Raw genomic sequence first — 24,360 nt, 5'->3', positions numbered from 1 at the left:
TTTCTCTGTGATACATGTTGAGTTTGCTTCTTATGGTGTTCATGTCTTCTGTGCTTTTGTGTTTTTTATAGTTCTGCGTCTTGTGCTAACATTCTGGATATTTTTTATGACCTATTTTGTTATTGCCCTCTAATTCAGTTTTCATGTTTAAACCATTGCTGATTTTACTCACTTGAGATAAAAAAAATTTGTTTTTATTTCCAGAAGTTGTTTTTGGGTTTATTACTGTAGTTTTCAGTTCTTTGAATACATTTTCAATTTTGTACTGTATATATTTGAACGTAATAAGCATACTTGTTTTGGTGCCTATGTCTGAAGCTCCAAAATACAGATCTGTGTTTTCTTTTAGAAGTAGAACATTTGATAAACTGAAGAAATATTTAAAAATCAGTGGAAAAACATTAATGAAAAAAATTATAAAACTGTATTACAATAAGATGACAATTTTTCTTTGAATAGATAGAGACCAAAAGATTATACCCAAAATGTTAACAGGATGGTAGGCTTACTCTTGCTTATTTTCATATACTTCTTATATAATTGAATAAAATTAGTGAATATTTTTATAAAAACCAGGAGTCTGTTACTATACTGAATAAGATGGTAGAAAGTATCTGATCTTTTTTGCTAAAAGCACGAACAAACTTGTTACTCAGCAAAAGATGACTGACATGCTGACCAGGTTTTAGAACCCCATACGCCAATTTCTGTGTCTCATTCAGGGGTCAGCTTGAGTTCCACCTGTTTCACAAAATTTCCTGAAGCCTATACCAGTCTTTTTCTCCTTTATAATTCCAGAATGTTGGCAGTGATTAAGAAAACCTTATAATTTATTGCTCAAGCAGTGTTTTAATATTTTTTTGCTATGTTTCAGTTTTGTTTTGCCTGACCAGGCAGTGGTCAGTGGGTAGAATGTTGGCCTGTGATGATGCTGAGGACCCAGGTTCAAAATGTCAAGGTCGCTGGCTTGAGTGTGGGCTCACCAGCTTGAACACGGAGTTGCTGGCTTGAGCATGGGATCATAGACATGACCCCATGGTCACTGGCTTGAAGCCAAAGGTTGCTGACTTGAGCCAAAGATCACTGGCTTGAGCAAGGGGGTCCCTGGCCTCAACTGTAGCCCCCCGGCCAAGGCACACATGAGAAACAATGAACAACTAAAGTGCCGTAACTATGAGTTGATTCTTCTCATATCTCTTCCTTCCTGTCTATCTTTGTCTCTCTCTCTAAAAGATACCCCAACAAAACAGCTCTGCCTCAAAGAGGATGTAAGCCCCTCCAGGGGAGTGACCCCACACCTAACCACCTAGACCCTGAGCCTTCAGCACAGTGCTCTGCACACATTAGGTACTTTGTAAGCAGACATTACACTTAACTGAGTTAAACCCCAGAAGACTGGTCAACTAGAACTTTGAACCTATACAAAATATATATTATTACAATAGTTCCAGTCAGGCATTTTATATATTCCTTTAACTGACATTAATTCTAGTTTTAACAGTTGGTGGCTGGTTTCAGGGTATGGAAGTAAAGCTTTCCAGTTAATTGCAGGCAGGCAAGAGGTAGCACTGAATTACAACCTCTTGATTTTTGAGTTTCATGGCAAGCACCAACTTGCCTGTGGTTAATGAGAGAGACTCCTTGATAATTTTCTTTGGAGAAGAATGCTGAGAACCAGGAGTCCCATGAGGTAGGCATTCTCCTGTCTGGTCACCTAAGGTCTTGGCTACATCCAAGTCTGCTGCATGTATCCAGTGCTCTTCTCTGTGTTTACAAGAGACCAGTAGGCACTGCTCAGGGCAGAGAAAACAGAACCTCTGTTTGAGGCCGCAGGTGTTAATCTTTAGAGCAGTTTCTAAGACAACTGCAGAGGCCCCATGATGGCCAGCTATCAGGACCTGTCCAACTGCAGGCATAACCACTAAGGGATTCTTGTCCAGTTTAATTTTCTAAAGCAGCTGGTAAGTGGGCTCAAGGGAGTCTCTTATGGGAGAATTAATAGCAGCTCCAACCATCTCCACCAGAATTTGGAGAATCTTGGATTCCTGAGTCAGTCTAGATGCAAAGGCTGCCAGGGTATCAGCATGACCTCTGAGGTACTAGATGGCAATACCCTGTCAAGAATCATGCTTAGAAGGGACCAGAGGGAAAGCAGACAGACGGAAAGGGGTGATAGGATGGGATCAGAGAGGGAAAGAGATTGGTGAAATTATATACACATAACACAGTATTATAGAGAGCAGAAAAGCAAATCCTGGAGGGAAGCGAGGAGGGTGTTGAGGAAAGGGGGGCAGGGGGATGTTGAGGGGAACACGGGGGAAGGGGTTGGATTCAGGGGGACACTAGAATCTATGTAAACACAATAAATTTTTTAAAAAGTATGTTTAGGCCATTTGGGATTGAGAAGTTAAGCTTTGATTGCATCCTCCATGGCCTTGTCATAGTGCTGGATTTTCATAAATGCTGCAGATTTCTTGCTGTATAAGATATAGTTGTGAGAGTCAGCAGCTAGAGTATCATTGTATAGAACAATAACTGTGGAAATCTCCATCATGACAGGCCTGATTACTCTGATGAAGTTTCTCAACAAAATCAGCTTTGCTAAGCACTGGGCCATCAGGAATTCTCTGTCTTAGCACCACTGACAGGAATTGGCCCCAGTGCAGTCAGTGATGGGTGGGCTGGGGGATACTGCCTTTCTGTGTAGTCGGTGAGTGCTGCATCCTTGCAGGGCCCGGTGATGTCTGCCTGGAGCTGATGGTCTCCACCAGCTCCTCTGCCTGCATACGGGCTCCGCAAGTCATGGTTCCACAGTACTGCACGCCTCCGTGGCAACCTACACCCCAGATCTGTTTATTTTCTAGGTTCTACTGATTTTCGTACATGTTGTCTTGACTCCCGTGTATTTGGTATTTTTACTGTGCTGAAATGAACTAGTAGAAATTATTTGTAGCCAAGATGACATTGTTTTCTCCAGAGAGGATGTATATTTACTTTTGTCTGGTGCCTGGGGGCACATGTAGTTTAGGTGACATGAGTCAGATTTCAGTTTGAGATGATCAAAGTCCAGCTGCAGTTTCTTTGAGGGCCTGGGTTTTTAGTTTATTGTTACTTCTGGCTTGCAGCCCTTCAGTGTTATAGCTGAAAGCGGATGAGGAGTTGACAAGCTCCCTTATACCTTGGTTGTCCATGAACGTAAATCTCTGTACTTCCAGCGTTTTGAGTTTGTCAGAAGAACTTTCACTCTTTTAGCTGCTTTCTCTGAAATAGGCAGATGTTCACTGGGTGGCAAAAGTAGCTAAAAGCTGTACTCATGAACCTGGACTTCAAACCCTTTTCAATTTTGAATCATTCCTCACTATTACATCAGCTCTTTGATATCTTCAGGCACATTTTGAAAATTAGAAGAAATATTAACATTTAATATCAATTGTTAGAGCTTCTTGGGGGGGATCAGACAGAGAGAGAGAGACAGAGAGGGACAGATAGGGACAGACAGACGGGAAGGGAGAGAGATGAGAAGCATCAATTCTTCATTGCAGCACCTTAGTTGTTCATTGATTGCTTTCTCATATGTGCCTTGACCGGAGGGCTACAGTAGAGTAAGTGACCCCTTGCTCAAGCCAGTGACTTTGGTCTTCAAGCCAGCAACCATGGGGTCATGTCTACGATCCCACGGCTCAAGCCAGTGATCCTGCACTCAAGCTGATGAGCCTGTACTGAAGCCGGTGACCTTGAGGTTTCTCCACGACCTGGGTCCTCCACGACCCAGTCCAACGCTCTGTCCACTGTGCCACCACCTGATCAGGCAATTGTTAGAGCATTTAAAGTGAAATATTAAAATATTAAGATAATGCTGATAGTAGTAAAATACTAATGTTTTTTAGTGCAAGAGTAAAATACCAATTTAAAAATATTTACATTAATATAAAAAAAATTTAATGTTAACATTTGATTAAATTACTAAATTTTTTATTTTAGATAATCAACTATAAATATTATTTTACAATGGTTCTCAGAAGTAGTGTTGTTCTGAATTATTTATAAGAAGTGTCAGTAAGTGCCAGAATCTGAACTTAAAAATGCTTCCTTTGGCCCTGGCCAGTTGGCTCAGTGGTAGAGTGTTGGCCTGGTGTATGAAAGTCCCAGGTTTGATTTCCTGTCAGGGCACAAAGGAGAAGTAACCACCTGCTTCTCCACCCCTCCCTCCATCTCTCTTTTTCTTTCTCTCTTCTCCTCCTACAGCTGTGGCTTAAATGGTTTGAACAAAGTTGGCCCCAGGATCTGAGGATGGCTCATGGCCTGGCCTCAGGCACTAAAATTAGCTCAGTTGCCGAGCAACAGAGCAGTGGCCCAGATGGGGCAGAGCATTGCCTGGTAGAGGGCTTGCCAGTGGATCCTGGTCAGAGTGCGTGCAAGGAGTCTGTCTCTGTCTCCCCACTCGCTTAATAAAGTAAAGTAAAGTAAAAGTAAAAAATAAAATAAAATAAAATAAAATAAAATGTTTCCCTTGCCTGGCCTGTGGTGGTGCAGCGGATAAAGTTTTGACCTGAAATGCTGAGGTTGCTGGTTTGAAACCCTGGGCTTCCTCGGTCAAGACATATAGGGGAGTTGATGCTTCCTGATCCTCCTTCCTCTTCTCTCTCTCTCTCTCTCCCTCTCTCTCAAAATGAATAAATAAAATCTAAATGAATGAAGTTATTAAAAAATGTTTCCCTCTATTTGTGTTACTGTGCATATAACTAGAGAAATGATTAAGAGCACTTTATCAGTAGTAGTTTGACTATTTGGTCTGTAATGAGAATTTCTTCCTAATTTTTTTTGTGTGTATTTGCTTAAGTAGGCATTTAAGGGATTTCTTTAGAAAGTTACTGATTTTGTCTTTGAAAAAGTTTTATTGAAAACTAGAATATGACATTATTTTTATTTATTTTTAGGTTGGGCTCATGTGGTTTGTGCCCTGTATATTCCTGAAGTACAATTTGCCAATGTTTCTACAATGGAACCAATTGTTTTACAGTCTGTTCCACATGATCGTTATAATAAGGTACAGTGGATCTTATTTTATTGATGTTTGAATATAATTTTTTGTTTTAAAACCGGCAAGTATAAAGGAAATATTTTTGTGTTTTGTTTTATTATAGGCCTACATTAGGAAATTTAAATTATAGTTCTGCATCAAATTCCAGAGAGACTTGGACAAAGTATAATCACTGTGGTCAACTACAATTATTAAAATATGTTACTAAGTTTACAGGAGTACAAAACAAAGCCACGTTACTTTTTTTTTTTTTAGCGAGAGGAAGAGAGATTAGAAGCATCATCTCATACTTGTGGCACCTTAGTTGTTCATTGATTGCTTTCTCATATGTGTCTTGACTGGGGGGCTCCAGCTGAGCCAGTGACCTCTTGCTCAAGCCAGTGACCTTGGGCTTCAGGCCAATGACCTTGGGCTCAAGCTAGCGACTATGGGATCATTTTGAGTTCCCACAGTCAAGCTGGTGAGTCTGCGCTCAAGCCGGCGACCTCTGTGTTTTGAAATTGAGTCCTCTGCATCCCAGATTGATGCTGTATCCACTGTGCTACCACCTGGTCAGGCAACTATATTCCTTTTATACTAACCTAGGTATTTAGTATTCTAACGTTTACATGACATTTTAGTCTTTATGGATTTGTCCTTTAAGAATTATTGACATACTGTATTCTTTCAGACATCAAAGTTCTGTTAAATTTGAATTAATAATTTGGTATAATATTCATTACAATGTACATTTCTTTTGTGAACATAATCCTGTTGCAGAATGTTACTTGTTCTTCTACCCTTTTCAAATTATTTACTACTACCACAATGCTATATTTGTGGTTAGCTTTTTAAAAACCTTATTAATGTTTGCCTTTTTCCCCTATATATTTTATTTCATACATATATTATTCCATTCTCTTCTGTTAGATGATTTTTTTATTACCCACTGTGCCTTTTAGTGTTATCATTTATTTGAGGTACCTGTTGATTTATTCCATTTATTCCATTTGTGGCAGAAAGTATTACTGCAGTTAGTTGTAAGGCTTCAGATATTTTTGAGTTAAAAATTTATAATGGATACTGTTGATGTTTAAAAAAATTGAAAATACGAAAAAATAAGTAGAAAAATGCAAGACAAAAATCATCTTAACTTTTTTTTTTTTGTATTTTTCTGAAGTTAAAAACAGGGAGGCAGTCAGACAGACTCCTGCATGCGCCTGACCATGATCCACATGGCATGCCCACCAGGGGGCGATGCTCTGTCCATCTGGGGCATTGCTCAGTTGTGGCTGGAGCCATTCTAGCGCCTGAGGCAGAGGCCATGGAGCCATCCTCAGCGCCTGGGCCAACTTTGCTCCAATGGAGCCTTGGCTGCAGGAGGAAAAGAGGGAGATAGAGAGGAAGGAGAGGGGGAAGGGTGGAGAAGTAGATGGGCACGTCTCCTGTGTGCCCTGACCAGGAATTGAACTTGGGACTTCCACACGCATGGCTGATGCTCTACCACTGAGCCATCTCTCCAGGGCCCATCTTAACTCTTTTTATTAAGATACCTCTAGATCTTTTTGTCTGTGTTATTACATGTACAGTATACTTTGGAGTATATTGATTGTATTGTTTAGTTTGTTTTGGAAAATTATTAACCTAAGCATCTTTTTGTGTCAATAAATTATATTTTTGCTATTATTTTTAGTGGATATTTAGCATGTAATACTGAGTATTGGTGGTTTCAATAAACTAATTAATTAAAGAGCCCTTCATTGTTTTTTTTTTATTATTTTTTAATTTTATTTTTTTTACAGGGACAGAGAGAGAGTCAGATAGAGGAATAGATAGGGACAGACAGATAGGAATGGAGAGAGATGAGAAGCATCAGTCATCAGTTTTTCGTTGTGACACCGTAGTTGTTCATTGATTGCTTTCTCATATGTGCCTTGACCGTGGGCCTTCAGCAGACTGAGCAACCCCTCGCTCGAGCCAGTGACCTTGGGTCCATGCTAGTGAGTTTTTTGCTCAAGCCAGATGAGCCCGCGCTCAAGCTGGCAACCCTGGGGTCTCGAAACTGGGTCCTTCCGCATCCCAGTCGGACGCTCTATCCACTGCGCCACCACCTGGTCAGGCAAGAACCCTCATTGTTGAAGTGCCTTATTTGATGTTTGGCATGTACACACCAGCAGAATCTCTGTGTAAAAGGGTATGAACATTTTAGAACCTTCAACAAGTATATTTTGTGAAATTAAAATACATTAAGATAATACATCATGATCAAGTGGTGTTTATTCCAAGGACTCAAGGCTGGTTCAGCATATAAATATTGATCAGTGTGATACAATACATTAACAAAATAAAGAGTAGGTCCTGGTTCAGTGATAGAGCATCGGCCTGACATGTGGAAGTCCCAGGTTCAATTCCTGGCCAAGGCACACAGGAGAAGCACCCATCTGTTCTCCACCATTCCCCCTCTCATTTCTTTTCTTTCTCTCTTTCTCTCTTTCTCTCTTTCTCTCTTTCTCTCTTTCTTCCTTCCTTCCTTCCTTCCTTCCTTCCTTCCTTCCTTCCTTCCTTCCTTCCTTTCTCCCTCCCTCCCTCCCTCCCTCCCTCCCTCCCTCCCTCCCTCTCTCTTCTCCTCCTGAAGCCAATGCTGTATTGGAGCAAAGTTGGCCCGGGTGTTGAGGGTGGCTCCGAGATCTTTGCCTCACATGCTAGAATGGCTCTGGTTGCAATGGAGCAATGGCCTAGATGGGCAGAGCATTGTTCCCCAGCGGGCTTGCTGGGTGGATCCTGGTTGGGTGCATGCGGGAGTCTTTGTCTCTGCCTTCCTGCTTCTCACTTCAGAAAAATACAAATAAACAACAACAACAAAAAAAAACTATAAAGAGTAAAAATGATAAGATCATATCAATAGATACAGTAAAAGCATTTGAAAAGCTGGAACATACATTTAAATTAGAACACCCGGAATGGGCATAGAAGTACCTCAACATAATAATGCCTTATATTACAGACCTTTAGCTAGTATAATACTCAATGTTGTAAACTTCAAGTTTTTTCTCTGAGATTATGAATAAGACAAGGATGCCCAGTCTTTACCACTGTTATTCCGCATAGTTCTGAAAGTCCTAGCCAGAGCAGTCAAGCAAGAGAAAGTAATAAAAGGCATCCAAATTGAGATTGAAGAAGTAAAGTCACTTTTTGCAGAGGACATAACTCTATATAGAAAATGTTAAGGACTGCAACAAAAAATTATTAGAAATAATAAATACAGTAAAGCTGAAGGATACAAAATGAAAGTACAGAAATATTTTGTGTTCCTATATACTAAGAATGAAATTTCAGGAAAAAAAAGAAAAGGAAACAAAAGTTTGCACTTGTCACCAAAAGTATAAAATGCCTAGGATAAATATAACAAAGAATATGATGGACCTATACATTAGAAATTATAAGACATTATTAAAAGGAATTGAATAAGATACAAAGAAAGGGAAAGATAAAAGATATTTTATGTTCAAGGATTGAAAGAATCAGCATGGTTAAAATGGTCATATTATCCAAAGCAATATACAAATATAATGCAATCCCATCAAAATTCCAATGGCATTTTTAAAAGAAATAGAACATGATTTGTATGGAAAAATAAATAACCCCACATAGCCAAAGCAATCCTGAGAAGAAAGAACAAAGCAGAAGGTATTATATTTCCTGGCTTCAAATTATACTATAAAGTGACAATACTCAAAACAGCACAGTTCTGGCAGAAAAACAGACACACTGACCAATTCAGTAGAATGGAGAGCCCAGAAATAAACCTACCTATATGTGGGCAAATAATTTTTGATGAAGAAGCAAAAGTTGTACAATGGAGAAAAGAAAATCTCTTCAATAAATGGTGCTTGGAAAATTGGAAATCCACATGCAAAAGAATGCAACTAGACTGGTATTTGTCACCGCACACAAAATTTAACTCAAAATGGATCAAAGGCCCAAATACAAGACCTGAAACAATAAAATACATAGAGGAAAATATAGGTACCAAACTTATGTACCTTGGTCTTAGAGAAGATTTTTATAAATTTGAGCTGAAAGGTAAGGGAAGTAAAAGCAAAAGTAATGGATAGGACTATCTCAAACAAAAAAACTTCCACATAGAAAATGAAACCATCAGCAAAACAAAAAGTCAACCCACCGAGTAGAAGATACTTGCAAACGACACCTGATATTAATATCCAGAATATATCAAGAACTCATACAACTCAACAACAAAAACAAACAACCCAAGGAAAACATGGGCAGAGGACCTGAACAGACTTTTCTCCCAAGAAGACCTACAAATGGCCAATAGATATATGAAAAAATGCTAAACTTCACTAGCTATTAGGGAAATGCAAATCAAAACCACAATGAGATACCACACCACACCTGTTAGAATGGCTATTATCAACAAGACAGGTAATAACAAGTGTTGGAGAAATTGTGGAACCCTCATACCCTGCCAGTGGGAATGTATACTAGTACAACCATTAGGGAAAACTGTAAAGATTTTTCAAAAAAAAATTAAGAATAGATTTACCGTAAAACCCAGCAATCCATTTTCTGGGAATTTACCAAAGAAATTTGAAAAAATTTATTTGTAAAAATGAATGTACCTCTATGTTTATTGCAGCATTATACATGGTGACCAAGATATGTAAATAACCAAATTGTCCTTTGCTAGATGATTGGACAAAGAGGATGTAGCATATACAGTGTGTCCGTAAAGCCATGGTGCACTTTGACCGGTCACAGGAAAGCAACAAAAGACAATAAAAATGTGAAATCTGCACCAAATAAAAGGAAACCCCTCCAGTTTCTGTAGGATGATGTGGCAGCATGTGCGCATGCGCAGATGATGATGTAACACTGTAACACCTGATACCTCAGTGTCCCAGGTCAATGCTCTATCCACCGTGTATACAGCGGAGCAGCCCATGGCCATGCCAGTCGAGATGTGGATGGTACAGAGGAAAGTGCAGTGTGTTCTTTGGCTCGCTGAATTCGAATCTGTGACCAAAGTGCAACGTGAATATCGGCACATTTATAACGAAGCGCCACCACATAGGAATAACATTACTTGGTGGGATAAGCAGTTGAAGGAAACAGGCAGTTTGGTGGAGAAACCCCGTTCTGGTAGGCCGTCAGTCAGTGACGAGTCTGTAGAAGCTATGCGGGATAGCTACCTAAGGAGCCCTAAAAACTCTGTGCGTGAGCTCACATCGAACTGCACTGAATAGGTATGAAACTGGGAGAGCGACGCCCCGGAGGGGCAGAGCATCGCCCCCTGGTGGGCAGAGCGTAGCCCCTGGTGGGCGTGCCGGGTGGATCCCGGTCGGGCGCATGCGGGAGTCTGTCTGACTGTCTCTCCCGTTTCCAGCTTCAGAAAAATACAAAAAAAAAAAAAAAAAAAAATCAAATGCTTTTTTTTATTGTTTCATATTCATTTTGAAATATCCCCTAATTTTGTGAGCAGTAAAGTCAGATGATTTTTATTGTTGTTGGCATTCTAGCAGGTTAATTTTTAGCAAGGCAGAGAGAGAGGGAGAGAGGCAGGAGAGGAGAGAGAGATGAGAAGCATCAACTCATAGTTGCGTCACTTTAGTTGTTTATTGATTGCTTCTCATATGAGCCTTGATGGGGTAGAGGGGTGATCAAGCTGAGCCGTGACCTTGGGTATAAGCCAGCTACCATGGGATCATGCTCTAACCAGTGAACCTGTACTCAAACTGGCATCCTCAAGGTTTTGAACCTGATACCTCAGTGTCAGGTCAGTGCTCTATCCACTGGCTGTATTTACACAGTTGTGCTTTATTATTTCTTGCCTTTGATGCCATGCAAAGAAAATCTATCTTAACATTAATGTATAAGTATTATTTTGTACTTTGAAAGTTCATTTTTAAAATACTTATTTTTAATTTTGAAGTAATTTCAAATTCTATAAAGGTTGCATTAATAGTAAATACAAAGAGCTTTTCGTCCCCTATGCCATTTGAGAGTAATTTATCAATATAATACTGAGAATTCTGAATGCTTTAGTTGTATTTCTTATAAAAAAAGACTTTCTTCAATATGACCAGAATGCAGCCATCAGAATCAAGAAATTAACATTTGTGCATTATTTCCACAGCCATCATTATTATTTTCCTGATTTCTCCAATTTATTCAGTAATAGCTTTCTGAGCCAAAGGAGAGCAACATGCATTTTGTCTCTTTAAGTGTCTTTTTTTTTTTTTTTTTTGTATTTTTCTGGAAACGGGGAGAGACAGTCAGACAGACTCCCGCATGCTCCCGACCGGGATCCACCCGGCACGCCCACCAAGGGCGAAGCTCTGCCCACCAGGGGGCGATGCTCTGCCCCTCCGGGGTGTCGCTCTGCTGTGACCAGAGCCACTCCAGCGCCTGGGGCAGAGGCCAAGGAGCCATCCCCAGCGCCCGGGTCATCTTTGCTCCAATGGAGCCTTGGCTGTGGGAGGGGAAGAGAGAGAGAGGAAGGAGGGGAGGGGTGGAGAAGCAAATGGGCGCTTCTCCTATGTGCCCTGGCCAGGAATCGAACCCGGGTCCCCCGTACGCTAGTCTGACGCTCTACCGCTGAGCCAACCGGGCAGGGCCTCTTTAAGTGTCTTTTAATTTGAAATATTAAGTCAGTTTTCCCTGGCTTTTATGACTTTGATACTTCTGAAGATTACAGGCCAGATTTTTTAATAGAATGTTTCTCTATTTGGATTTTTTAAATGTTTCCTTATTCAGGCCCTGGCCAGTTGGCTCAGTGGTAGAGTGTCAGCCGGCATGTGGAAGTCCTGGGTTCAATTCCCAGCCAGGGCACACAGGAGAAGCGCCCATCTACTTCTCTCCCCCCCCCCCTTTCTCTCTGTCTCTCTCTTCCCCTCCTGCAGCCAAGGCTCCATTGGATCAAAGTTGGCCCAGGCGCTGAGGATGGCTCCATGGCTTCTGCCTCAGGCACTAGGATGGCTCTGGTGGTGGAGGAGCAATGCCCTAGATGGGCAGAGCATTGCCCCCTGGTGGGCATGCTGGGTGGATCCCGGTCGGGCGCATGCGGGAGTCTGTCTTTCTGCCCACCCCCCCACTTCTCACTTTGGAAAAATACCAAAAACTAAATAAAGAAATGTTTCCTTATTCAGATTATGTGTTTTTGGTAGGAATATTATAGAAGTGATGGTGAGTTCTTCTCGTTACATCTTAGCAGGTGGTACACGATTTTAGATTTTTCTTTTACTGATGATATTACCTTGATCGTTGGTTAGGGGGATACCTGCAAAGTTTCTCCACTAGGAAGTTAATATTTTTTCCCTTTTTAATCACGAAGCATTTTATGGGGAAATACTTGATATGTAAATATCTTTTGCTTTATGCCTTTTAGCCACTAATTCTAGCATCCATTATTTTTTCTTGGTTTAATTGATTGCTATGATTAATGGCAAGTGGTGTTTTTCTAATCCATCATTTCTTTTATATTCATCAGTTGGCATTCCACTTGAAGAAGAAGCTTTCTCCACTCTCCAATTATTTATATTAGTATGAACTAATATGGGCTGTGTTATTATTTTATTTTAATGAGTAATTTTTCATTTCTGATGTTTATTTTGATGCTCATATGTCTCAGATTTGACTTGGGGGACCATTTCAAGCTTGTTTCTATGTCTTTTGACATGTTTCTACCATTCTATGAGCAGTTCTGTACTTCTGACACAATAGTAGTAATTTCTGGGCTTACCATGTATCATTTCTGCCCTACCTTTCGAATCACAGTTTCTTCTTTTAGGTGAGAATGGTATTTAAAAATCAAAGTTGGTGCTAGGTGTGCTCATTCACATCTGTATTTTTTCTATATCTCTATATATTGAAGACTATGAGGTAACAATGATTCTTCTGATTCAATATATGGAGTTATATACATGAACACGTATCTATTTTTATTTCTAGACCTACCAATCTATCTATAGAGAACCATAAACTCTTAGTAACTTCTCCCAATCATAACTACACAGAATTTCTTCAATTACTTTTTTTTCTTCTTTTTTCCCCCCTTAAATAAGAAGTGAGGAGGCAGACAGATACACTCCCACATGTTCTTGGATGGGGCTGCTGTTCCGTTGCTTGGCAACTGAGGTATTCTAGTGCCTGAGGCGAGGCTATGGAGCCATCCTGAGCACTCAGGGCCAACTTGCTCCAACTGAACCATTGTTGTGGGAGGGGAAGAGAGAGATACAGAGAAGGGAGAGGGGGAGGGGTAGAGAAGCAGATGGGAACTTCTCCTGTGTGCCCTGACTGGGAATCAAACCTGGGACATCCATACGCTGGGCCGATGCTCTACCACTAAGCCAACTGGCCAGGGCCATAATTATTTTCTTTTCATATTTATGATTCTCATGATAGACAGTGATAACTTGACTCCCATTATCTTCAATATATTTACTTATTTCATCAGTTTCTCTTGTATTAACAAATCTTTTATGGCTGCCATCCCTTAATGCAGAACCCATTTTACCCTCATTCAGACTCTACACCTTGTCCTAGGTTGCAGCTGCTTCCCTGCATAGCTGTCTTTTCACTGCCACTTCTTACCACCCACCTTTGTGGTTGGTCTCCTAACCTTGTTCAGGTTCTGATGCCTCATTCTCACTTGCCTCCACCCCTATTCTCAACACTCTCATGGGAGCCAACCCTACCGAAGCCCTGACATTTCTGTGGGACTGTCCCCTTCTCCCTAGTCTGCATGCTGCCATGTGTGGACCCACTTTATGACTTTAAGACTAACTATTCAAAGAGTCAGGAAGGGAGGGTAGAGGGAAGAATGAATTATTTTGACTTAAATCTTTTATCCATTTAGAGTGAATTTTTGAATGTAGTGAGATATGTATCGAACTTTTTCCTTCCCACATGGTCAAACAGCTTTTTCAACATTATTATTGAATAATGTGGTTTTTTTTGTTTGTTTGTTTTTTTGGGTTTTTTAGCAAAGAGGGGAGAGAGGGGGAAGGAGGAATGAAGAGATATGAGAAACATCAACTCATAGTTGCGGCACCTTAGTTGCTCATTGATTGCTTCTCATATGTGCCAGGACGGGGGTTGGGGGGAATGGCTGTAGTCAAGCCAGCAAACAACCTTGGTCTTTAAGCCAGTGACCATGGGATCATGCCAATTATTCCACGCTCAAGTTAGCGACCCCATGTTCAAGGTGGTGGTGACCTTGGGGATTGAATCTGTTCTAGAAACTTGGTGTATCTCTCCATGTATGAAATTTGGTTTTTCTTTCCTTTTTGTAGTTTTCTTTATATGTGGTTGCTATATATGTTTTTTGTATATTTTATAGCTGTTGATTTGTTTCTTGTAGTTAACCTTAAAAATTTAATATTCTTTTCATGAACATTTGGGTTCAGAGGGGACATGTAAATTCTGAAATGATAAGAACAATTAGAAAATGTATTATTGAGTTTTGGAAGACATTAAGCCTTAATGAATGGTAGTATAATAATTTGGAGAGCATTTATTAAGATAGTGGGTACTTATTATGGACCTACTTTTATCAAGCATTGTGCTAGACACTAAGAATTCAAAGATGTGTGAAATGCAGGGTTTTTCTCAATGTGACACCCATTTGGAAAGATAGTCAAATAAATACATAGTTACAATGTATGAAAAGGGTAATAATGTATTTTGTAAGTAATAATGAATTTGAATGAATTCTTATGGAACATAATGAAATGAGGGATTATTTTTGCCTAGGGTATTGATAAGGCATATAAAGAGATTATAAGGTCATTGCAGAATAACTAGGAATATGACATGTGGAAAAAGGGATCAAGTAGTAATTCCAGACACAGAATGTAAAATAAAATAGGGTAGTATGTGCAAAGGGTAGGTGGTAGGCAGTTCAGAGAATAATAAATAATTTTGTGTTGCTGGAAAATTGTGGGATTTTGAAAAAATGAAAGGAAGTTTTGTGAATGATAGGAAAGTTTCTAGAATATCTTTAAAGCATATCTAAATTGAAGAGAATTCACTGTATCAAACTGTTAAATTTGCTACATGCCATTAAATATATGATGGGCCAGTTTTTGTACCATTTGTCATCAAATTTGTGTGTTCATTTTTTTACCTCTTATGTTTTCTTGTATCAGTTTCTCTTTTCACTGTCACACATTTTGTTACTAACATAATGTGGCATATGTTACTTTTGAAATGTGAAAATTGGGGCAACATAGAGATTTATGAACTGTTTTCAGGTGGAAGCATATGTTCTTTAGTCAAGGAAGCATTTATTTTAGAAAGCTATAATTTGCATAGAGAATAATTGGTAGATGATGTATGTCTTTTATATATACTCTTTTGACTAGTCTTTATTTATTACATGGCCATGCAGGAATGAGTGTTTATAAGTATAGGAAGGATCATAACAGACCAAACAAAGAAGCAATACAAAAACACCATAAGTCTTGGCCAGTTGGCTCAGTGGTAGAGCGTCAGTCTGGCATGTGGAAGTCCTGGGTTTGATTTCCTGTCAGGGCACACAGGAGAAGCGCCCATCTGCTGCTCCACCCCTCCCCTTCTTCTTTCTTTCTATCTCTCTCTTCCCCTCTCTCAGCCAAGGCTCTATTGGAGCAGAGTTGGCCTGGGCGCTAAGGATGGCTCTGTGGCCTCTGACTCAGGCACTAGAATGGCTCCAGAGCAAAGGCCCAGATGGGCAGAGCATCGCCCCCCTGGTGGGAATACTGGGTGGATCTCAGTGGGGCACATACAGGAGTCTCTCTGCCTCCCTGCTTCTCACTTCAGAAAAATACAAAACAAAGAAAACACCGTAAAACATCATGTCATTGGATTGTAAAAACTTAAAGATAGAGGAAAACTTAAAAATTGCTAGTCCGACTTTTTTCAGTTTTTTTCAAAAGTAATTGTGGTATGTAGCTATTAAAAGATCTTTTTATCCGTATATTTAGTGTTTGAGTGAAACTGTCTGAAAATACTAAATATTCTTTCTGCATTTTTAGGTCTTCTGTTAGTTCTATTTATAGTTTGTTTGTTTTTTTAGAGAGAAAGAGGGACAGACAGGGACTGACAGGGAGGGAGAGAGGTGAGAAGCATCAACTTGTGGTTGTGGCACTTGAGTTGTTCATCGATGCTTTCTCATAAGTGCCTTGACCAGGGGGCTTCAGTGCCTTGATCAGGGAGCCAGTGAGTGATCCCTTGCTCAAGCCAATGACCTTGGACTCAAGCCAGTGACTTTTGGGCTCAAGCCAGTGACCATGGGGTCTTGTCTATGGTCTCATGCTCAGGCCTATGACCCCACCTTCAAGCTGGCACCCTTGGAGTTTCAAACCTGGGTCGTCAGCATTCCAGGTGGATGCTCTGTTCACTGTGCCACCACCTGGTCAGGCTAGATTTTTATTTATTGATTTTACAGAGAGAGGAAAGAGAGGGATAGGGGAACGAGAAGTATCTCATAGTTGTTTTAGTTGTTTGTTGATTGATTGGTTTATGTACCTTGACTGTGCAAGTCCAGGGTTTCAAATGGGAAATCTCAGCATTATCCACTGTGCCACCACAGGCCAGGCTGTTAGTGCCATTTAAAAAACTAGGATTTAGATTGTGGAGCTAAACATTCTACACATCCATCCATCCATTCATCTAGCCAGCATTTATGGCATGTCCTAGTACATAGTTCAATATGGTAAGCTAGACATGCATAAATCATTGATGTTAAACAGTGTAGTATGTGCAAGGATTCTAGAATAGACACTGTTTACTTAATGTACTCTAACATGAGTTAAGAAAGAGAGTGGAAGTATCTTAGAAAAGGTTGCAGCTTCTCTGAATTTTAAAAGGTAAGAGGCCTTCAGGTGCTGGTGCTGGCTATGAGGGGAGGAGACAGGAGGGAGCACATAAGTGGCTATTATTTTTACAGACAGAAGGAACAAAAGCTTTTTAGTGGGAAATAGAAGGGAGGATAAAGGGGGAGGACAGAGGGGGAATGAAGATGAAGGGGAAGGGCAGTATTGTTAGGACTTTGAATATGATGTGTGGAATGCTGAGCCAGGTTGTCAGGATCAGATTTTCAAGGACTTCATATATCATGTTAAGGAGCTTGAACTTTATTGAGGGGAGTTTTATACTTGGTAGGAATATGCTCAGGTCTGCCTGCCATTCTAATGGATAGTGAAAGGAGGATTGGAGGGGGGATGGATAGAAAGAGACAAAGAACGGTTATATAGAAGCTGTTTAGGCTTTCACAGTGTTCCAGAGAGGTAACAATGAGAGCCTGAAATAGGAGAGTATGGTAGGAATGAAGAAGGGACATAGAAATTTAGGTAATGTGTGAGAGGTTTGATTGACTTAGCTTGATGATCGATTTAGTGTGACAGATGATGGGGGAGGAAGAAAAATCAGAATGGATTTTTAGTTTCAATAAAATAATGGTCCTGGCTAGTGGCTCAGTGGATAGAGCATTGGCCCGGTGTATGGACTGTCTGGGTTCAATTCCTGGTCAGGACACATGGGAGAAGTGACCATCTGCTTCTCCACCCTGTCTCCCTCACCTCCTTCTCTCCCTCTGCTCCCCCCTTAGCCAGTGACTTGACTGATTTGAGTGTCAGCCCCAGGTGCTAAGTAGCTCGATATTCAGTATTCGAGTATTAGCCCCAGATGGGGTTACTGGGTGGATCTCAGTCGGGGTGCATGCAGGAGTCTGCCTTTCTATCTGCCTTTCTCTCACACAAAAAAAGAAAGAAAGGAGAGAGAGAGAGAGAGAGAGAGAGAGAGAGAGAGAAAGGGGAAGGGGAAGGGGAAGGGGAAGGGGAAGGGAGGGGGAGGGAGGGAGAAGGAAATAAGTACTAGGCACACTTTCCCCACCTGAGATAGAGTATATATAGAGGAGTCAAGGTAACTGACTCATTTCTTCTGAACAAAGACACTAAGTTTGAAATTTTTGCCATATGTTGGTGGGATTTATTACTTTCGTTGTAAACCAAATCTTGTGTCTGCAAGTTGTTTGCTAGCATATATTAACAATATGATAATGAAGTCCCAAAATATAATTCACATTTCTGAAAAAAAAAACAACACATTTGCTTTTTTATATATCTAATGTATGTTTGTTTTTGCTTGTTACTTTATCCTAGTTACTCAGATGAATATTTAAATTCATTTTTTCTTTTGTGGACAGTGGAATCATTTGGAAAAGCAAAAACAATCTTCCAACTCTATTAAAAAACTCTTTTGCCCTTTCTGGTACCTCATATTTTCAACTTGAATTTCCCTCTTTGGCTTCTCTCTGTTGTCTTTGTCTCCCTCTCTCCCCCTAATTTACTCATGTATACATTCCATTGTATTTGCTGGGGTTTTTTCCCTCAGGGAATGGTAAATTATTTTTTAATTATATTCTTTGTGTGTTTTGTGCATCTGTATTCAACTTTACTACTATTGCCTTCTTTTTCTCAAGTCTACAACTCAGAGTTTATTTTATTAAATATGTAGGTTTTACTAAGGACTGTGGCAGTGTAATTTCCTTCTGTGTTATTTCTTTGCTCCTCTTACTTCCAAAGGCAATATTCCAGTTTAAACTGGAAATGGTAGTACATAGCGGGTAACTTAAAACAGTTCATAGGATTAAAACCTCACCAACATACAAACTGGCTATATCAGTATTTTTCATGTTTGTTTGATATCTCAGGTACTCCTAGATGATAGATGGTTATATAATATAATCTGTTAAGTGTAATTGATTAAGAGAGAAATTTTTATGAAAGTGAGATTATATTGCTGGGCAATGTGATATTAAAACAAAGCAAGTTAAATTTGAAAAGTTATTTTTCCATAGAAGCAAAATTATAACAGACTTAGATTTAAGGCCAAGATTTTTTTCTAGTCAGAAATTAATTTTACTAAAACTAGTTAAAGTGCAAATGGAGCTGGATGAAGGGCTACAATAGGTAGTCTCAGAATATACATGTGGAGTTAGGTGGACCTGAAACTGGAATGTCAGAGGGTGAATACTGTCCGTTCCATCTTCGAGGGTCCTACAATCTCTTTTATGTCTATAGATTGTTTCTACTTTTTTGTAGTAATCTCTGTAATTCTGCTTCCCATTTTGTCTGAATTCCCTGTGGGTAACTGAGTCACTGTTCTAGTTCTAAACTTCTAACAGAGCAACTGTGGTCTAGGCACCTGGACTTAGAATAAGGCATTTTCACCTAAGAAAATCATGGGTACCCTAGATGCCATTCCATCATTAGAAATTGAGTTATGAGTTATCTAGGTTTCTTTACCTTCTTGTCCCATATATTCTATTTAAAACAATGTATAAAAGCCTAGAAATTGTTCCTGATGCCCATATGTCAAATTGCATATGCTGATTTTTTTCAATTAATTTTTTTCCCATTAATTTGAAAGGGGGAGAACGTCAACTCGCTGTTTCACTTAGTTCTATCTAGTTGTGTACTCATTGATTGCTTCTTGCACATGCCCTCAGCAGGGGTCAAACCTGGGCCTTCTGGCATGCCAGGTGGACACTATCCACTGAGTCACCCAGCCAAGGACTGATTATTTAATTTTAATAAAATAGCTCACTGTTTTACACAAACTTCTTGACACTTTATTGTTATTATTTTTTGCAATAAATTAAAAGTAATAATTTATAAGGGAGTTTTATGGGCAACTTTTAAAAGAGATGGTTAGTTCACTTGATGACTTAATGAAAACCAGACCCAGGGGATTGTGTATTAGGACTTCTTTTTTTCTCACTCTAGCACACTGGCACATTGAATTAAGGCATAACTTTGTATTTAGTTTACTCTATTTTAGCTTGGAATCAGTCTGCATAAAAGTGAGTAAACTGATCTGTATGAGTGTGATTTCTTAAAAGAGTAAGTCTCAGTAAAGGGTTTGAATTTGCTGAAGGCTGGTCAGATTTTTTTGAACTAGTAGTTCTTTACTTTTTGGGGGAGTCTTAAAGACTTTTTAAAAAATTATTTGTTGATTTTAGAGAAAGAGGAAGAGTGGGAGAAAGAGACATTGATTTGTTGCTCCACTTATTTATGTGTTCATTGGTTGATTCTTGCATGTGCCCTGACCAGGGGTTGAACCCACAACCTTGGCGTATAGGAACAACACTCTAACCAACTGAGCCACCCAGCCAGGGCTGGTCTTTTTGTTTTGGTCGCCCCAATAAATTTATTTATTTTACCATTTTTTATTTTCAATTACAGTTGACAAACATTATTAATTAGACATTACATATTTACTAAGTGATAATCCTGATAACTCTGTCATCCTTCGGACACCATACATGGTTATTAGAATATAATTGACTATATTCCCAATGCTATACTTCACATCCTTGTGATTACATATTTTGTAGCAACCAATTTGTATTTCTTAATCCCTTTACCTTTTTCACCATCTCCCCAAATCTCCTCCCATCTGGCAACCTTCAAAATACTCTCTGTATCTATGAGCCTGTTTTTGTTCTGTTTATTTATTTATTTTACTTTCTTAGATTCAATTGTTGATATGTGTTTATTGCCATTTTATTGTTCATATTTTTTATCCTTTTATTTTTCTTCTTCTTAAAAAAGATCGTTGAACGTTTCAGCTAATACTGATTGTTGATGGTGAACTCCTTTAGCTTTTTCTTGCTTGGGAAGCTCTTTAGCTGTCCTTTGATTCCAAATGATAGCTTTGCTGGGTAGACTAATCTTGGTTGTAGTTCCTTGTTTTTTAATCACCTTTGAGTTTTGTTTTTTTTTCTGAAGTGAGAAATGGGGAGGCAGAAAGACAGATTCCCATATGCGCCCTACCAGGATTCACCCAGCATGCTCACCTGGGGGCGATGCTCTGCCCATCTGGGCTGTTGCTCCGTTGCAACCAGAGCCACCTGAGCCATTCTAGGGCTTGAGGCAGAGGCTATGGAGCCATCCTTAGTGCCCGGGCTAACTTTGCTCCAGTGGAACCTTGGCTGTCGGGGAGGCGGGCGGGGGAGGTGGGAGATGGAGAGAAAGGAGAGGGAAAAGGGTGGAGAAGCAGATGGGTGCTTCTCCTGTGTGCCCTGGCTGGGAATTGAACCCAGGACTTCCACATGCTGGGCCAACCTTCTGCCACTGAGCCAACTGGCCAGGGCCGCTTTTGAGTATATTTTGTCAACCCCATCTGGCCTGCAAAGTTTCTGTTGAGAAATCGGTTGACAGTCTTATGGGCAAGTCTGGGCCTTCAAGATTCTGATAAAACATAAGGAATCTTTACCCAGAATAATATATACCCCAAATATGATGTAACATAAACTATTTTAAAAATCCTTCATTGAACCTTAAACTTACGTTTTCCAGTCATGGTAAGGATTATCAGATTTTAGATTACAACAAATAATACATAAGTAACACTGGGGAACAAAATTTATTCATTTATTTTTTTCTTTTTTCATTTTTCTGAAGCTGGAAATGGAGAGACAGTCAGACAGACTCCCGCATGCGCCCGACCGGGATCCACCCGGCACGCCCACCAGGGGCGACGCTCTGCCCACCAGGGGGCGATGCTCTGTGCATCCTGGGCGTCGCCATGTTGCGACCAGAGCCACCCTAGCGCCTGGGGCAGAGGCCACAGAGCCATCCCCAGCGCCCGGGCCATCTTTGCTCCAATGGAGCCTTGGCTGCGGGAGGGGAAGAGAGAGACAGAGAGGGAAAGCGCGGCAGAGGGGTGGAGAAGCAAATGGCGCTTCTCCTGTGTGCCCTGGCCAGGAATCGAACCCGGGTCCTCCGCACGCTAGGCCAAAATTTATTTTTTTAAAAGATTTCTTGGGGAACAAAATTTTTGTTGCATCCACAAAAACACTTGTTCTTACCTAATTCAAGTGTGCTGATCTCAAATCTGACATTAATTTTTCTCTGTAAGCTACAGTTTTTTTGCAATTCAAGATTTTAGGTTTTCATCTTATTGTAAAATTTTCAACATTTAGTTTAACATAATGAAGTAGAATGTCTTCTTGGGCATCATCTTTGTGAAAATATAATAATTTATATAATGCAGTAAATACACTAATACACTAAAAGATATGATTGCATCAGAATTTGTCTACAATTTCAAAACAGAACATATTAAAGCACTTATTTTAATCATAATATTTGCACAAAACTTATTTAAATTCTGTTCAGGCAAAAATTTGCGTTTGTAGCTCTTGCGTTTGTGTACTTGCTGAGAACAGTCTCGTTTGATGCTCCAGCAGTAGTCTGCTCATCATTGACAGCTCCAAGATTTTCAGGAAACTTATCAAGGTGTCTGTTCAGGAAGTAAATCTTAACGCTCATGTTACATCCAATGTTGCGGAAAGCTAACAGTATCCTTTGAACCAGAAGTTCATAGTTTTCTGCTTTTTTGTTGCCAAGGAAGTTCTTTGTAACTGCCACAAAAGACTGCCATGCTGCTTTCTCCTCCTTATTCATCTTCCTGGCAAATTCTTCACCACATATGAGGGTTCGAATTTGAGGTCTATCGAATACACCTGCTTTTATCTTCTCGAAAGACAAGGCAGGAAAAGCAGAAATAATATGTTGAAAGGATTCACTTTCTGTATTCAAAGCCTGAACAAACTGCTTCATTAAGCCAAGTTTGATGTGAGGTGGGGGAAAAATGATCCTGTCTCAATTAACTACAGGTTCATTCACAATATTTTGCATCCCTACTTCTAGAGCTTCACGTTTCGGCCATTCCTTCTGTGTCCAATGTTTCTCCTGAGTTCGGCCGTCCCACAAACACAGAAAGCAAGGATACTTCGTGAAACCTCTCTGTTGTCCTAGCAGGAAATTTACCATTTTAAGATCCACCCAAATGATCCAGTTATGCTCCTCATACTTCAGAAAGTCGAGGACAATTTTTTTTTTTTAATTTTTAAAATTATTTATTTATTTTTTTACAGAGACAGAGAGAGAGTCAGAGTGAGGGATAGACAGGGACAGACAGACAGGAACGGAGAGATGAGAAGCATCAATCATTAGTTTTTCGTTGCGCATTGCGACACCTTAGTTGTTCATTGATTGCTTTCTCATATGTGCCTTGACCATGGGCCTTCAGCAGACCGAGCAACCCCTTGCTTGAGCCAGCGACCTTGGGTCCAAGCTGGTGAATTTTTGCTCAAACCAGATGAGCCCACGCTCAAGCTGGTGACCTTAGGGTCTCGAACCTGGGTCTTCCGCATCCCAGTCCGATGCTCTATCCACTGCGCCACCACCTGGTCAGGCCGAGGACAATTTTTATGTCATTCAATTCAGGTTGGCTAAACTGCTGAGGGGTTAATGACTGCTTGGCATCAGAAGAAGACCCTTCAGATTCTACAACCATTTCCTCATGCATCTTATCAAAATACACTTGATCACCATGTTCACTTTCTTCGTCCTTAGAAGAAATAAAACCATTGAAAACTGGAACTGGGAGTGTCTCAGAGTGTGGGATAGGTCACATTGCTGAAGGAATATTAGGATATGCAATCATATGCCATTTTTTCTTGCTGATGCCCTTGGTATGGATCAGACAGAAATAACAGTCACTGCTGTGGTCCTTAGGTTCACACCAAACCATGGGAATACCAAAAGGCATTCCTTTGCATTTTCCTTTTGTCCAGTCATGAAGCATTTCCTCACAATTATGACACACAATATCAGGAGCCCAATTCTTGTCTTGATCGCCAAGGGGAACTTGAATATAGGCAATATATGCACGTGTCACAAATGATCAAATATTGTACCTTTGACGTTGAAGTGTGTAACAGCCACATATATAACAGAAGGTGTCAGGATTATTCTTACATTTATGCCTACTCGAAGAAGCCATGATTCAATCTTAAAATAAGAGGGTGTTTTTATCAGATAATAACTTTTTACATTTAAAAACAACTACAATTATGTAAAAGTGATGTTTGTTAAACATTAATTGCCTTTTGGTTATGTTCAATCCAAGAGTCATTGCCCTTTAACTCCAATTTAAAAACTAATATATGCCATTAACTGTAACAAAAATTAAAATTGCATAAAAACTAGAGCATGCACCAAAAAGCGGATTTCAGATTTGGAATCAGCGATGCAGAAATATATAGAAACAGCTCTAAAACCTCATGCAACAGAAAAAGGAAAAAAAAATTGTTACCCAGTGTAATTTAATATTTGATGTGTTTAAAAATAATTTATTTTAAATTAAATACAAGGGTGGGCAAAGGTAGGTTTACAGTTGTAATATAAATAATACAATAATTAAGAAACAATACAATAAACTGTGTTTCATTTAATCATAACTGTAAACCTACTTTTACCTACCCC

The 24,360-nt window shown here is 39.8% G+C and overlaps 1 protein-coding gene across 9 annotated transcripts in view; it reads left to right on the top strand.

The window, feature by feature from the left end:
* MLLT10 (MLLT10 histone lysine methyltransferase DOT1L cofactor) overlaps positions 1-24,360 on the top strand; it is a 297,166-nt gene that overhangs the window by 99,733 nt on the left and 173,073 nt on the right. For all 9 annotated transcript variants that reach the window (XM_066279459.1, XM_066279458.1, XM_066279455.1 and 6 more), the window contains one exon: positions 4,938-5,047. In XM_066279459.1, coding sequence (XP_066135556.1) covers positions 5,000-5,047 — 48 coding nt within the window. In that variant the 5' untranslated portion in view covers positions 4,938-4,999. The remainder of the gene's footprint in view (positions 1-4,937; positions 5,048-24,360) is intronic.

This window comes from Saccopteryx bilineata, chromosome 5 (genome assembly GCF_036850765.1).
Source record: "Saccopteryx bilineata isolate mSacBil1 chromosome 5, mSacBil1_pri_phased_curated, whole genome shotgun sequence".
NCBI classification, from domain to species: Eukaryota; Metazoa; Chordata; class Mammalia; order Chiroptera; family Emballonuridae; genus Saccopteryx; species Saccopteryx bilineata.
This window is presented reverse-complemented; position numbering and strand designations above follow the sequence as displayed.